Source organism: Anneissia japonica, unplaced genomic scaffold (genome assembly GCF_011630105.1).
Source record: "Anneissia japonica isolate Jap-2015-1 unplaced genomic scaffold, ASM1163010v1 scaffold287715_len1027211_cov185, whole genome shotgun sequence".
In the NCBI taxonomy this organism is placed as follows: domain Eukaryota; kingdom Metazoa; phylum Echinodermata; class Crinoidea; order Comatulida; family Comatulidae; genus Anneissia; species Anneissia japonica.
The window spans coordinates 474,782-488,062 of record NW_022724789.1 but is presented as its reverse complement, the minus strand read 5'-3'; the positions used below and the strand labels follow the sequence as shown (position 1 = coordinate 488,062).

General features: G+C 32.1%; 1 protein-coding gene across 3 annotated transcripts in view; it reads right to left on the bottom strand.

Annotated features, from left to right (window-relative positions):
• The window catches only part of LOC117112556 (huntingtin-interacting protein 1-like), a 48,172-nt gene that overhangs the window by 14,061 nt on the left and 20,830 nt on the right, over window positions 1-13,281 (bottom strand). For all 3 annotated transcript variants that reach the window (XM_033255639.1, XM_033255638.1, XM_033255641.1), the window contains exons 6-15: window positions 11,677-11,759; window positions 10,704-10,765; window positions 8,081-8,221; window positions 7,281-7,414; window positions 6,059-6,181; window positions 5,401-5,513; window positions 4,363-4,528; window positions 1,644-1,734; window positions 1,004-1,092; window positions 361-535 (exon numbers count right to left, since the gene is read on the bottom strand). In XM_033255639.1, the coding sequence (XP_033111530.1) occupies window positions 361-535; window positions 1,004-1,092; window positions 1,644-1,734; window positions 4,363-4,528; window positions 5,401-5,513; window positions 6,059-6,181; window positions 7,281-7,414; window positions 8,081-8,221; window positions 10,704-10,765; window positions 11,677-11,759 (1,177 nt within the window). The remainder of the gene's footprint in view (window positions 1-360; window positions 536-1,003; window positions 1,093-1,643; window positions 1,735-4,362; window positions 4,529-5,400; window positions 5,514-6,058; window positions 6,182-7,280; window positions 7,415-8,080; window positions 8,222-10,703; window positions 10,766-11,676; window positions 11,760-13,281) is intronic.

Below are 13,281 nucleotides of genomic sequence, written 5' to 3'. Positions count from 1 at the left end.
TCAGTGATACATGAAAACACATGCACAAAAGAACTTTAAATAATGTTGGTAGTCTTTGTATATTGCATATTCACATGAATAAACCAACTATTGCTATTTCTACCTTAAAAAGACCACCCCCAAAAATAATAGAATCATCCAATCCAAGATGCCATATAAATACTTCTGTCCTTACTTCTTGGAAACCAAACTTGATTATGGAGAAGGTGTGCAATAGTCATTTAGACAAGGTGATTATTCAAAATATAGATTAGGCTCTTCAGCCATGAGAGAACTTAAGAGATGTTTTAACTTCTCAACCACAAAAATTCTTATCATTGTACATCATTGCTACAATTAAATTTCATATATTTTCATTACCAAATATTTGTTTTCTTTGTCGTTCAAGTTTTCTTCTGAGTTGTTCTTCTTCTGACATTCGTTCATCGACTGTTTTCTGCAATGACTGAACCAACACCTCCGTTTCTCGTTTAGCAAACTCTGTTTCCTCTGTTGTCTTGGCAATCGTTGACAGTTGTTTGTTTACATCAGCGTTCTGAAGAGAAAAAATTATCATTCAATAACTTCTCAGATTATAGTGTTTTAGCTTTACAAAAGGTTCTGTGAAGTTTGAAAAAATTTCCAAGCCATGTTTTCAAGAGAAATTAAGATTATTAATTTTGTACATAACTGTTTTAAAATTTTAATTTAGTCAGAAAATATGTGCATAGTGTTTTGTAACACTTGTGGGATCGATGCAAAATACCAGATGGGGGTTTCAAAAAATAAAAAAAAATGTTTTTACTGTCATTATCAAATCAACATTTATTTTGTTTGAATGGATAATAGAAATTGAAGAATAGCGAATACACTACAAAAAATCCTGTAATTATTAGAAAAGGATTATAATAATATTTTTGTAGCCAAGAACAATCAATGGCAAAGTTCAATTAATTTTAATGAGTACAATATATTCACACTTTCAAGACTTGATCATTATAAAAATTTGAAACGCACTGTGTACCTTTCTGATAAGATTAATATGTTCCTCCCTCAACTTTCCATATACTTCTTTCATTTTGTTGAATTTTTCTTCAAATATCTTTGCTTTATCTAAAGAAATATAAGATGTACAGTATTATTATTATTACTTAATTTTCAATTTAAAATATTTGAATATCTCAAATTTTAGGAAATGATGACAATACAGTGATGATATTGATAGTGGTGATGATGAAGATAATGATGTTGGTCGTATAGATGGCTGTGATAGTGATGCTGACAATGATGATTTATGTTTTTTTTCTTTTCATTCTTTTGATAAAGAATATCAGCCCTATAAACTTCCAAATATAATTATCATCATCACTATTCTTTCTGGAAAAGTAAACAGACTTGTGCAGGAGTGGCAAACCTGTACACCAAAACACAGTTTGACCTGGGAGAGAGGGTGCAAAAATTGAAAATAAGAAACTAAACTCCTATTCCAATAAAAATCAATGGTAATTTTCAGTATTTTTACCCACATATTGGAACCAATTTGCATCAGTATCCCACACCCGCCCAGCCAAGACCCATGCCTAAACACTAAAGGAAGAGTGAGGCACTCTCTGGCATGTGACCTTCATGTTCAGCTTTAGATTTTACCTTATTATTATACTTACTCTCTGATTTGACTGCATGGTCTTTGACAGCACCAATGTTCTCAGAATTTGTCAACACTTCGTCAAGGTGTTGTTTCATACTTCGATTCTCCTACAAAAAAAAATATTACTATAATTTAATCTTAGGTACAAATATAAAAGTGATCAGAAAACCAAAATCTAATAAAAAAAAAACTTATGCTTACAAATCACACTTTATATTTCTTATAATAATAATAATTTATTTGGAGTGACACTTTTTCATCAGTTTTATAACAGCAGCTTAACTGAATTTGTTTGAAATTCTTCCTGTAATCAATCAGTAACAGTTGATATAGTTGACAGCACACTAACAATACAGATGACTTTGAGCATATTTTCTTTAATAAAACGTACTGATAAAGTAATTAGGTTTTCTGTTAATGAATGTGTATACAAAGTAGGAACCATCAGTCTGGCTCTATCTAAGAAATGATAACTTAAGATTTTAAAAAGTACAATAACTTTAAAATATCTGATGGAATGAAAAGAGAGGAAGGTGTAATCAGAACTATAAATATTCAACTATTACAAAACCTATACCAAAATGTAAAGCTCAATTTGAAAATGCTATGTAACAGGTGATGGCAAAAAGAAATATGTAAAAAACACATGTTTATTCCCATGCATTGTAGCATATGTTTTGAAACAGACTATTGTATGTTAAGTGTCTACATGGTTCACAGAACACAGTTGCAGGAATACACACTTCATATCTGGCACATGTCCAATATTCATTTTCAAATAATATATTTTTTTGTGTTATTTCAATATAGCTGAGGTTTATATTATATTATATAAGTGAAATATAATTTATCTTAGTTATATACACAAGGTTTATAATCTATTCATATAAACAAGGTCCGCACTGTATTCATATATGCAAGTTTTATTTTAATTTGATTTTATTTCATTTTTAGCACCAATGAGGAGCTCTAGAAACACTTGGCTGATTAATTGATAGATCGTTTTTAGATCTACTGCCTCTATTATACTGCCCTCATAAAGCTGATTGATTAATAGTTGAGTAATCTTTGTTAGCTCTACTGCCTGTATTATACTGCCCTCATGAGGAGCTCTAGAAACACACGGCTGATAGATTAATAGTTGATTGATTAATAGATCTTTAAGCTCTAAGCCTGTATTATACTGCCCTCATGAGGAGCTCTAGAAACATATGGCTGATTGATTAATAGTTGATTAATAGATCTTTTAGCTCTACTGCCTCTATTATACTGCCCTCATGAGAAGCTCTAGCAACACTCAGCTGATAATTAATAGTTGATTAATAATATTTTTTAGCTCTACTGCCTCTATTATACTGTCCTCATGAGGCTGACTGATTAATAGTTGATTGATTAATAGATCCTTTTTAGCTCTACTGCATCTACCACACTGCCCTCATCAGGAGCTCTAGAAACACTCAGTTGATTGAATAATAGTTGATTAATAGATCATTTTTAGCTCTACTGCCTATATTATACTGCCCTCATTGGAGCTTTCGAGATTACGAGAACTTGTTGGGTGTATGCACAAGGTTGATATTACACTTATATACACAAGTTATATTGTTTTGACTTGTGTATCATTGGAAGGTTACTGCTTATTTGATCTTTAAATTACCAACAGGATGGAACAGAGTTTTGAGTGCAAGAAATGCAGAGAGACTAGTAACGAAGTGGTAAAGGAGCAGGTAGGGATGTACATGGGAGATGTCCAAAAGGTTAATAGGTTTTGTTATCTTGGGGACACAATCAACAGCAGTGGAGGATGCGAGACTAAGTTGCAAAAAGATGCAGATTCGGGTGGATCAAGTTTAATGAGCTGGTTTCGATCCTAGCTGGTAGAAGGTTCACAATGAGAATGAAAGGCAAGATCTATAAAGCTTGTGTTAAAACAGCGATAACATATGGCTCAGAAATGTGGAATGTGAAGTCAGTAGAAGAATTTATCTTGAGGAAAACTAACTCGGAAGATGTGTGGTGTTTGAAACTGTCCGATAGAAAGAATACAAGGGAGCTCATGGATAGGTTGGGTCTGGAAGAAGCTATTGTACAAGTGGTAAAGAAAAGTGGATTGAGATGGATGGGTCATGTGCTGAGAAGGGAAGATGATCAACCTGTGTAAACAAGCATGGGATCTGGAAGTGGATAGTATAAGAGAAAGACCAAAGCTTACATGGAAAGATATGGTGAAGAAAGAAAGCTGTAAAGTTGGTCTAAATGAGGAGGATGCTGAAGATAGGAAAAAGTGGAACATGGGAGTGTCATCATGGCGTGAAAGTCAGTAACCCTTCGTAAGAGGGAAAATGCTGATGTAAATAAATGATGACGATGATGATATTACTACTAACTGTTTTAATTGATTTTTTAAGGCTGTATATCTTAAAGATGTATTGTCCCCTTAAAATGACAAAATATTATTTTTTAAATTAACTTGCTTATCTTGCAGTAACATTATTAACTTGAGAAATGTGTACCCTGATTTTCATACTGAAATAATGATATTAAAAATACTAAAACACTTTCAATGAGTGGAAGTGTTTCTATCATTTTTCGATCTGGAATTATGGATAAACATTTTTTAAATACACCAATTTCTATGTTCAAGTTGATAATTTTTATTTTACTTCAAAATGAGCAATTCAATTTCAAAATATTTACAAGGGAAAATATTTCTTGAAAAAGCCCAAATGACTTACATCGACCATCTGCCTTCCTATGCATCTATACTCTTCTAACTGTCTTGTCAACTCCATCAGTTTCTTCTTCATATCATCCATTATTCTTTGATCATCTTTCTTGACTCGCTCCAGTTCAAACTTAAGGTTACTGATTTCCTGCCTCAGTTGATCTATCAACCAGTCTCTGTAAAATATTATCCATAATTATTTTAATGATCAATAATCATTTATATATTTATATATACTAATATTGATATTACAAATATTCTCATCATAAAGGCATTAAAAATAAAATGATGACAATTTACTTCCATTTCAGTGCGTTGTTAAGAAATCTGATTACGTAGATATAAATTATTAAACATTAAAAATCATACTTTTGGATATTTAAATATAGCATTGTGATTATAATGAATAGAGTAACATCTCCAAATTACATACCTCTCTGTCTGAACAGAGTAAATGAGAAGATTTGTAATTCAGAGAGTTCAAATTTTCACAGCATCTCAGTGTGGTAGAGAGTAGGCCTAGGCCTACACTACAAAGAACAGGACTAGGTAGGTCTAAGCCTTGCCATGGGATCAAAATTTTGTCACAAAAATTGACTTGGATTTTACTGTTTTTTTCAACAAAATAATAATTTACAAAAGCTAAAATTACCTGTGTTAATTGTGAAGTATTCATTAGAAGTGATTACCAAATCAAACAGGACCAAAACTAGTGTTATTATTCTCTTCATAAAGATTGCGAATCCAAAGAACAAAACGTGAGATTTACTGTACAGTATGCCTGAACTAGCTTGCACAGCTCAAATGTAACATATCTCAACTGAAAACGATTGATATTTCTTAGTTTTCATGTCACTTTATTGGTTTAAATATTTTCTTTCTTTCTTAGCTGAAGTAACATTTTATATTATTTTAAGTGTTTTTGTAGTTAAAAACGATCGCCGCAAATTGGGTTCGTAAAATGTGGAGGTTTGAAATTGGGAGATGTTACTGTACAGAAATCAGCCAAGATACTATTGGCCTTGGTAACCATTAAGTGCCCTTCTACCTGTCATCTCTTGGTGGTGGAGATGAAAATTGACCATTCTGCTGCAATGCATCTACATCCACCAACAGATCCTGAAAGTTACTATCATCCATCAATGTAGAATCTCTAGGACTCTGAAAAAAAAATCCAAAACACAACATTATATGATTAGATAAGTAAAAGTATTTAAAGATAGAAAATGAAACAGAGAGCTGTATCATAAATAGATGTATATATTAATTGGTTATCAGAGATGTCATGAGAAGATTTAACAGTAGCGGCTACAGAGAAGTATTTATTTTTTTATTATTTATTCGACTTCACACAGGCAAAAATACAATAAAATATCAATGAAATAAAAGATTGCCAGTGACAGGAAAAGGCCAACAGGTGAAAAAATCACACCTCTGATAGCGACTGATCCTGAATTGCACAGACCAAGATATAAAATCAAGTATATATATAGGGATTAGCCGTAGTGTTAAAAGATACACTTTCCTTCATTTCGAGGCTTAAAAAGTATATGCTTAATAGGTGTGTACCAAAAGGAGAGGTTCCATTGTATAGCATTTTTCAGCAAGCTAGGGAGACAAAAGCAAAACAACTTTTCTCTCAGTGTATCTTTTAGTATTTAACATATTGATTTGTATTGATAAAGAAGACTTTTAACTATCCTTACAGGTGGACTCTCGTGGCTGGCAACGCTCATTGTCTCTGTCTCCATATCCCCACCCTGCAGGACGACGGCTGGTGTGTAGTGGTGGCTGTAATCAGTGGTTTTGACAAAGAAGTTGGGAGGACTCTGTGAAGGGAAGAAAAAATAAAAAAATCCATAAAATATCAAATTTATATCTACTGTTTTAAATTATACTTTTCAATTGTTTGAAAATCATAATTAACTTTTATATATGTGTTCTGACATTATTTTTCCAATATATAACATTTAATGTGAAGCAGTATTAGAAAGGATTAGTAAAATAATCTAAGCAAAGCAGAACTGAAAATTTTAACTTTTCATTTGTATGGCTGTATAAAAATTTCCGAAATAAAGAGATAAAAGAATGGATACAATATGTACAATTAAAAAAATTAAAATACATGAGTTTTTTTCCAAATATAAAATATTTAGTTACATAAAGCAGTATAGGAAGGCCTAGTAATAATCTAGGTACAGCACAATATATTATTTAAATTTGAACTTTTCTATTGTTTAATGGATGTATAACAATTTCCGAAATAAAGAGTTGAAAAAATGAATGGATATGATATGCAATATAAAAAAAAAAATAATAATAAACAGATAAAATAAAATTACAAACATGATTAATATGGCTGCAAAAACAAATCAAAATATGACTACACAGCAGTGGCAGCTCTAGGATATATTTTCTAGGGGCGCTGAGCTGTCCGACAAAGGGGGACTTAGGCTGGTAGGCCCGAGCTAGGGGAAGGGTTTGAGAGGGTGTTCCCCTCCCAAATGAGATTTTTTAATAATAGGAACCTCTGGGTGGCCAGAAATGACACTCTGATTGTGACAGACATGTGTTGGCTTGGCGTGGGCCTATTTTTATATATCTTTTAGTCCGACTGCCTGACTAGCTCTGTCAGATGGGGGGACTTGACCTGTCTAGTGGGAGGACTTCAGCCCTTGCTGTCCCCCACGGGCGCTGCCACTGCTACTCAGAACAAGTACATAGATGTCTATGTAAAGCACTATCCAAACTATCAAATTTTATGACAAAAACATGTGACATGCCAAAATATGGTCATGATGACATCACATCATGACCATATATAGGCACATCATGACCATATATAGGCACATCATGACTATATATGGGCATACAACAGTTTTTTGTTAAAGAAAATTTGATAATCTGGACAGAGCTTGATATACTTACATCAGGTAAGGTTGGCACTTGAATTAATCGTCTAAAATACATGAGGTTTTTAACTCGGAGAAAGCATGTCTTGAGGGAGTCAAACTGTTTCTTGAAACGATCACGATGCCCATCCAAAATATCAGCAGGTAAACCTAGAATCAGAAATCAGTAAGCATATTATTTAATATTTTAAGACAAGCTTTACAAGAAAATAAATATTGGAAAAAAAATTATAAAATATTGAATTAGTTGATAATAAATTGTATAATTGGTGAATAATTTGAGAATAGATTGTGAACCTTAAAGAAAAACAGTTTAAAAAACAATTAAAATTTTATAAAAAAATAAGAATGTAAATTTTTAGTTGAAGGCAACATAATCTATAGAATTTTTCATTAAATGAAAAACAATAACATGTTCTTTTTTAACAAAAAAAAACCTATACTAAAGTGAATTCTTACCTTAAAATGGAGTTAAAAAGTAACATGGGGTTAGTAGGGGGTTGTGAAGGATCAGTATTAGCAATGCAAGCACATTATCTTTCTTTCCTTTCCTTCTTTATTAATATTTATTCAGGCAACCCACACCCTGATTAACACTCAGAACTGTTAAAAATAAATAATAAGTACAGCATTACCGTAAGACGGCTCTGAGTTCACTTACAACATGATTTATTTTTGAAAAAGTGTCTCTTGTGAGATCGTGCAATGTTGTTTCAAATTCTTGATGCATACCCTATCATTCCAAGATCATTACTTTTGGCATAGTTACTTTGTGAAGAAGGGGAGATTTACTTTGTGTAGGTTCCATTGACTTACATGCATGAAGTTTGAACATCAGCCGAACGCTGAAGTCATACAGATGGCTGCAATCTTGGATGATGGGGATCAGCGGCGATAACCGACATTGTCCAGAGTTGGTCATAGATATGCTCTTTGAAAGGTCAAATGATCCAAAGACTGTATTGTAAAAAACAAAGAAAATATGAACTTGTAACATGTTTTCAATTTATCATTATGTTCCCAGATCCGCAGACAGACGGTTTATCATATTGAATGATGACTTTCAGGCAAATTTAATAGTTAAGATGTCTGCTATAAATTTAAAGAACTTCCCGTGTGATGGATATAACTCAGTACATAAACAAATGAGTTGAATTTTAGTTTTAGCAAAAAAAAACAAAACTTTGTATATGAAGCTGGCTTGCTTAATACAATATACATTTTTAGCATTAGCAAGAAAAAATTGTTATTTCGATCAAGTTTGCATCTGGAAACATTTTTCTGATGCAAACTCCCATCGAAATAGCACATAAGTGCAAGTATCTCGGCAGTCTAGTGGTTATGGCTTCATGGTAGTTATCTGGAGGTCATTGGTTAGATTCTCACCCAAATCACTTGCAAATTTTTTTCGAAAGTATTTGGGAACGTACTGAGTATTTAGTACAATAACACGTCATGTAGGACAAAACTTCACTCCTTAAAGAAAAAATTGAAAATATTATTTTTTTAAAAAACCATGTTTTTGTTGAAAACATTGTACTGGTCGTTGAGACAGGTGGTTGAGAATCTCATGTTAATGTAATTATAGGGATTTAGGTTCATGTTTGATATTTTGTCAAGCCACCCAGTATTGCACTTGTGTAACCATAGGGGGTCAGGGTCATTACTACCCTCATAAAACAAGCATGGATATCCCAATGTTCGATGCCATGATGGACCTCCTATCTGCAAATAACTAGAGCCTCCACTGTTGTATTTTACTGTCTCATTTTAGAATAAAGAAATAAAGAATGAGTAATAAAACATATAAGTCTAAGGTGAAAAAAAACACTTCCATTTTGTATTGCTTAATACAGAGTGTAAATGGGAAGGTGATTGGATATGTAATCAAGCATAATGAAAATGAAACCACAGGCACCTGGAAGCAATTTGAAAGCCTGCATTATCCCTGACAGGAAGTGATCCTGTTGATCTAATACTTCCAATTCAAGCGATGAAACATAAATGGACTTCCTGTAGAGAGCAACCCGCCTAGACGACCCTAACATGCTCCAGACTCACGTCGATGCCTAGCCTACAAAACTCCAGGTTAATGTTGATGCATAGTCTACAACATTCCAGGCTCACTTTAGATGTTGACCTGCAGATAGCAGACACATCCTCTGTGTTTTTAATGACTGTAATTTCCTGTATTGGATCAATAAGGTTTACCTTGATAGAAAACATGGTACAAAATTATACCCCAAACTAACCACAAACAATAATGCTGATGACAAAATTATTACCCATTAAATGGTAATATATCAATGTAAAATGTCCTACTTGGAATGTTATCTTATCTCCACCACCCTTCTACTATTTCTTTGTGTACTTTGTATAAACCTTTCCCTAATATGCCATTATATACATACATTACTTATTTCTATTACAAAGGGCAGGTAAGCTATTCAAGGCCAATAGAAAAATGGTCAGATTATCACTCCCTAAGTCCATATCAAACTACGATGCAGATGTTATATGAGCATTTTTGTCATTTTAAATGTAATACACTTTACCCTAACATGCAAATGTGCATTTTTAATTACGTTTCTTTTATTTAAATAGGCCTACTCCATATCCAGAGTTTCCAACAAAAAAAAAAGACAAACAAAACCTCCCTCATCAACTGTTTGAAAAACTAGAGTGATAATTTTTTTTATCTGCCCAAAAGTCTAAAGTAATCTATGTTTAGTTTAAGGACTATGCTTAATTTTTAGTTCAATAGATTATGATTCATTCCTTCCTTTCATAGCTTATGGTTCATTTCACAGTTGTTGTGCACAGAGGATTAAGCGCTATCATAACAGATTTCACTAAATTACGGTACATTACAAAAAAACAATAATTACCATACAATACATTTCTCAATGGAATTGTTATTGCTCCTTCTGCTTTATGAGGGAGCTCAATTGGCAAACACATAGCTTTTTGTATCATTCACTAAACTTTTATTTTTTTTATTGGTTTAATTATGTATTTCTGCTTTAATAGTTCTTTGAAATTGCCAGAAAATAAATTTGTGATTATTGCTATTATTATCCTATGATAATACTTGCGATTTCATAAATATCAATAATTAGAACAACTGTTAACATTATATCAGCAATTATGATAATAATGTCAATAATAATTATATCTCCACGTTCATCCACGTTCATCCTTTCAAATATGAATTAAAAACAATTACATGAGTCCGCCCTCCAATTCGAGACCACTTGGGGACCTGAAAATTTTGGGGTAATCTCGGAGTTTTCGGTCTCCAATTAGAGGGGTGGCTTTGGTTCTTTGAAAAATGGACTCTGAGGGTCTCAGAATTAGATGGTTCTCGAACTGGAAGGTGCACTGTAATGTGACTAAATGATATAAAATTTTGAAAATTAAAAAGCTATACTACACTTACTGGCATCTGACGTAGCTATAAGAGCATCCAAGTAATCAAAAATCTCTACACACAACTGGAAGCTAATAAGAGAAAATTGGAATTGTTAACATACTATTGTCAATTTTGAATTTGTTATTATCTAGTATTTTTAAGAGGGGAGGGGGAGGGCTACAACTTAAAAGTTTTGTATGATTTATATAAGAACTTATTTAGCCTCCTTCGCTTAATAATGTAGTGTTATGTTATTTGGAAATGAAACTAAACTGAAAGTTTGGACCTATGTATGGTATGTTTCACATTGTCAAACATCCAAGCTCATATTAAATTATAATTACTTTTTTATTCAATTGCAATAAAATGTTGCATCGATGTACTTGGCTGTCGGATCTAATCTATGAGTTTAAGTTCAAGGTCTACTTCCTCTAACTTCTCTTGCATAGTTATTCGAATGTGCAAAGGTCACATCAATGTGAGGCACTATACAAACTGAGATTTATTATTATTTATATTAACTTTGTTTATTAGTTATAATTTATGCTTGACTTAAGAAGATTCTCCTTCAATAACATGATGAAAAATAACACACGTTATTTTAATGTTTCATTTTAAAGAGTTGGAAAAACTTTGATAACTTTTAAAAACTATAAAGGAGGCTATCAAATATTTAATATATTTGCTAAAACAAATGTTATAATTGATTCTGCGAATTCGGGATTTTTTTCCCGAATGATATACATTATGTAATAATAATGTACAAATAGTTTCCAATGAATAGTTGTGATGAAGTGCCTCTCTTTAAGAAGTGTACAATTGAATAAACTATCAATTATATTACTGGCTAATATTAAAATATTTAATTCTGTGTGTTCAGAAGATCCTGTCTACTTTGTATTGTTTGCAAGCCAAGATATCAGACATACAACCAGCAGCCTTCCTTAAAAATTGTTTGATGGGATGCACAAATCTTGTGAAGCAAAACAAATTCACTTACTAATTATTAATTTCATTTTCAGTGAGTTTCTCCAAGTCTTTCTCAATGTCGCTCAGAGCAAGATTACCAGGAATTGTGGGATACTGGAAAACACAATTAGGCTTTGTTATTAAGCATTTCATTTCAATAGATACCAACTCATTAACTTTTAAATGAATGGATAAATTATAGATTTAATATTACAACATTCAGTAGCAAATAAGACTAAAAATATACGTTGATACAAAGTTCACATAAAAATATTTAAGTTTATCATGATTTTATTATCAATTCTTAACTGACAAGTACATATACTAATACATAATATTGTGTTCTTCAGAACAATAGTGCTATAAATAGATCTTGTCTCATTACTACGTTTCTGAAACACCTTGGGGAAACCGATCAAAAGAGGAAATTTGAATTAATGTTTTTAGCAGCAGTCACGAGGCCGAATTGATAGCTTTGCCTTCCTCCGAGGCAAGTGACATACTGGGTGTGATACAGAAAGAATTATAACAACAAAGACAATAGAGCACACTATAATATGCGACACTGAAGCAAGCTGTTCAGTCAACATGATAAACTGTAGAATGCATCATTTCAACAACCACCAATCTGCCTTTCATTGCTAGTACAATTAGGCAAAACTTCTGTTTATATGTACAGTGTCTTGTTTGAATCTACTCAAGTATTTCAAAATTACAAAAATTATTAGGAATTTTTTAAAAATTTTTATCCTGCGACCATGATATCTCATTCTCTCGGTATTCAATTTATAAACAATAATCTGTCTTATATACTGAATTTACACCACAGCATCACTTTCTTTATAAAAACATAATAAAATGCAACAATACAGGTATAATCCAGTCATATTTGTATTGAGAAATATAATCTCAAAGTTAAAAAAAAAAAAGAAAAGATATTTCAAAACAATTTTGAAAAACATGATATTGTAATAAAAACACTTTAACCTAATATGTGAAATGGTGTGTATCATAAAGTTATAATATCGTAAGTGTTTGAATAGATATATCATGGTCATGGCCATTTATATGGTATGGTATTTATATAGCACCTTACACAATCAATATTGTCTCAAGGTAAACGCAAGGTGTGATCATTAGGGAAGGGATGTGATACAGCGTATAATAATTATAGTGAAGAAGGTATTGTAATTATAGTGCTGAGAGTGTGATAGGTATTAAGGAAGTGAAGTCTAGGGATACGATATATAACTGTATAATTGTAGTAAAGGTGGTATGGATATAACCATGAAAGGGTGAAATATAACTATAGTGAAGGAGATATGATAATAATAATAGTGAAAGGGTGAGTAAAGGGGTATGATAGTTATGAAGGAAGAGGGGAGGGGTAACACAAGGTAAAAGAATTAGTTAAGTGATGTGATATAATTGCAGTGAAAGAGGTATGATGATGACAATAATAGTGAAAATGTGAAAGTGAATGGGTATAAGTATATAAGTGAAGGGAGACAATAGTATAATATGGTGCATGATGATTATATTGTAAAGGTATAGATAGAAGGGATGTATGATAGTAAAGAGATAATAGTGAAGGGATATGATAAAAGTGAAGAGAGAAAATATTTATAATATGAGG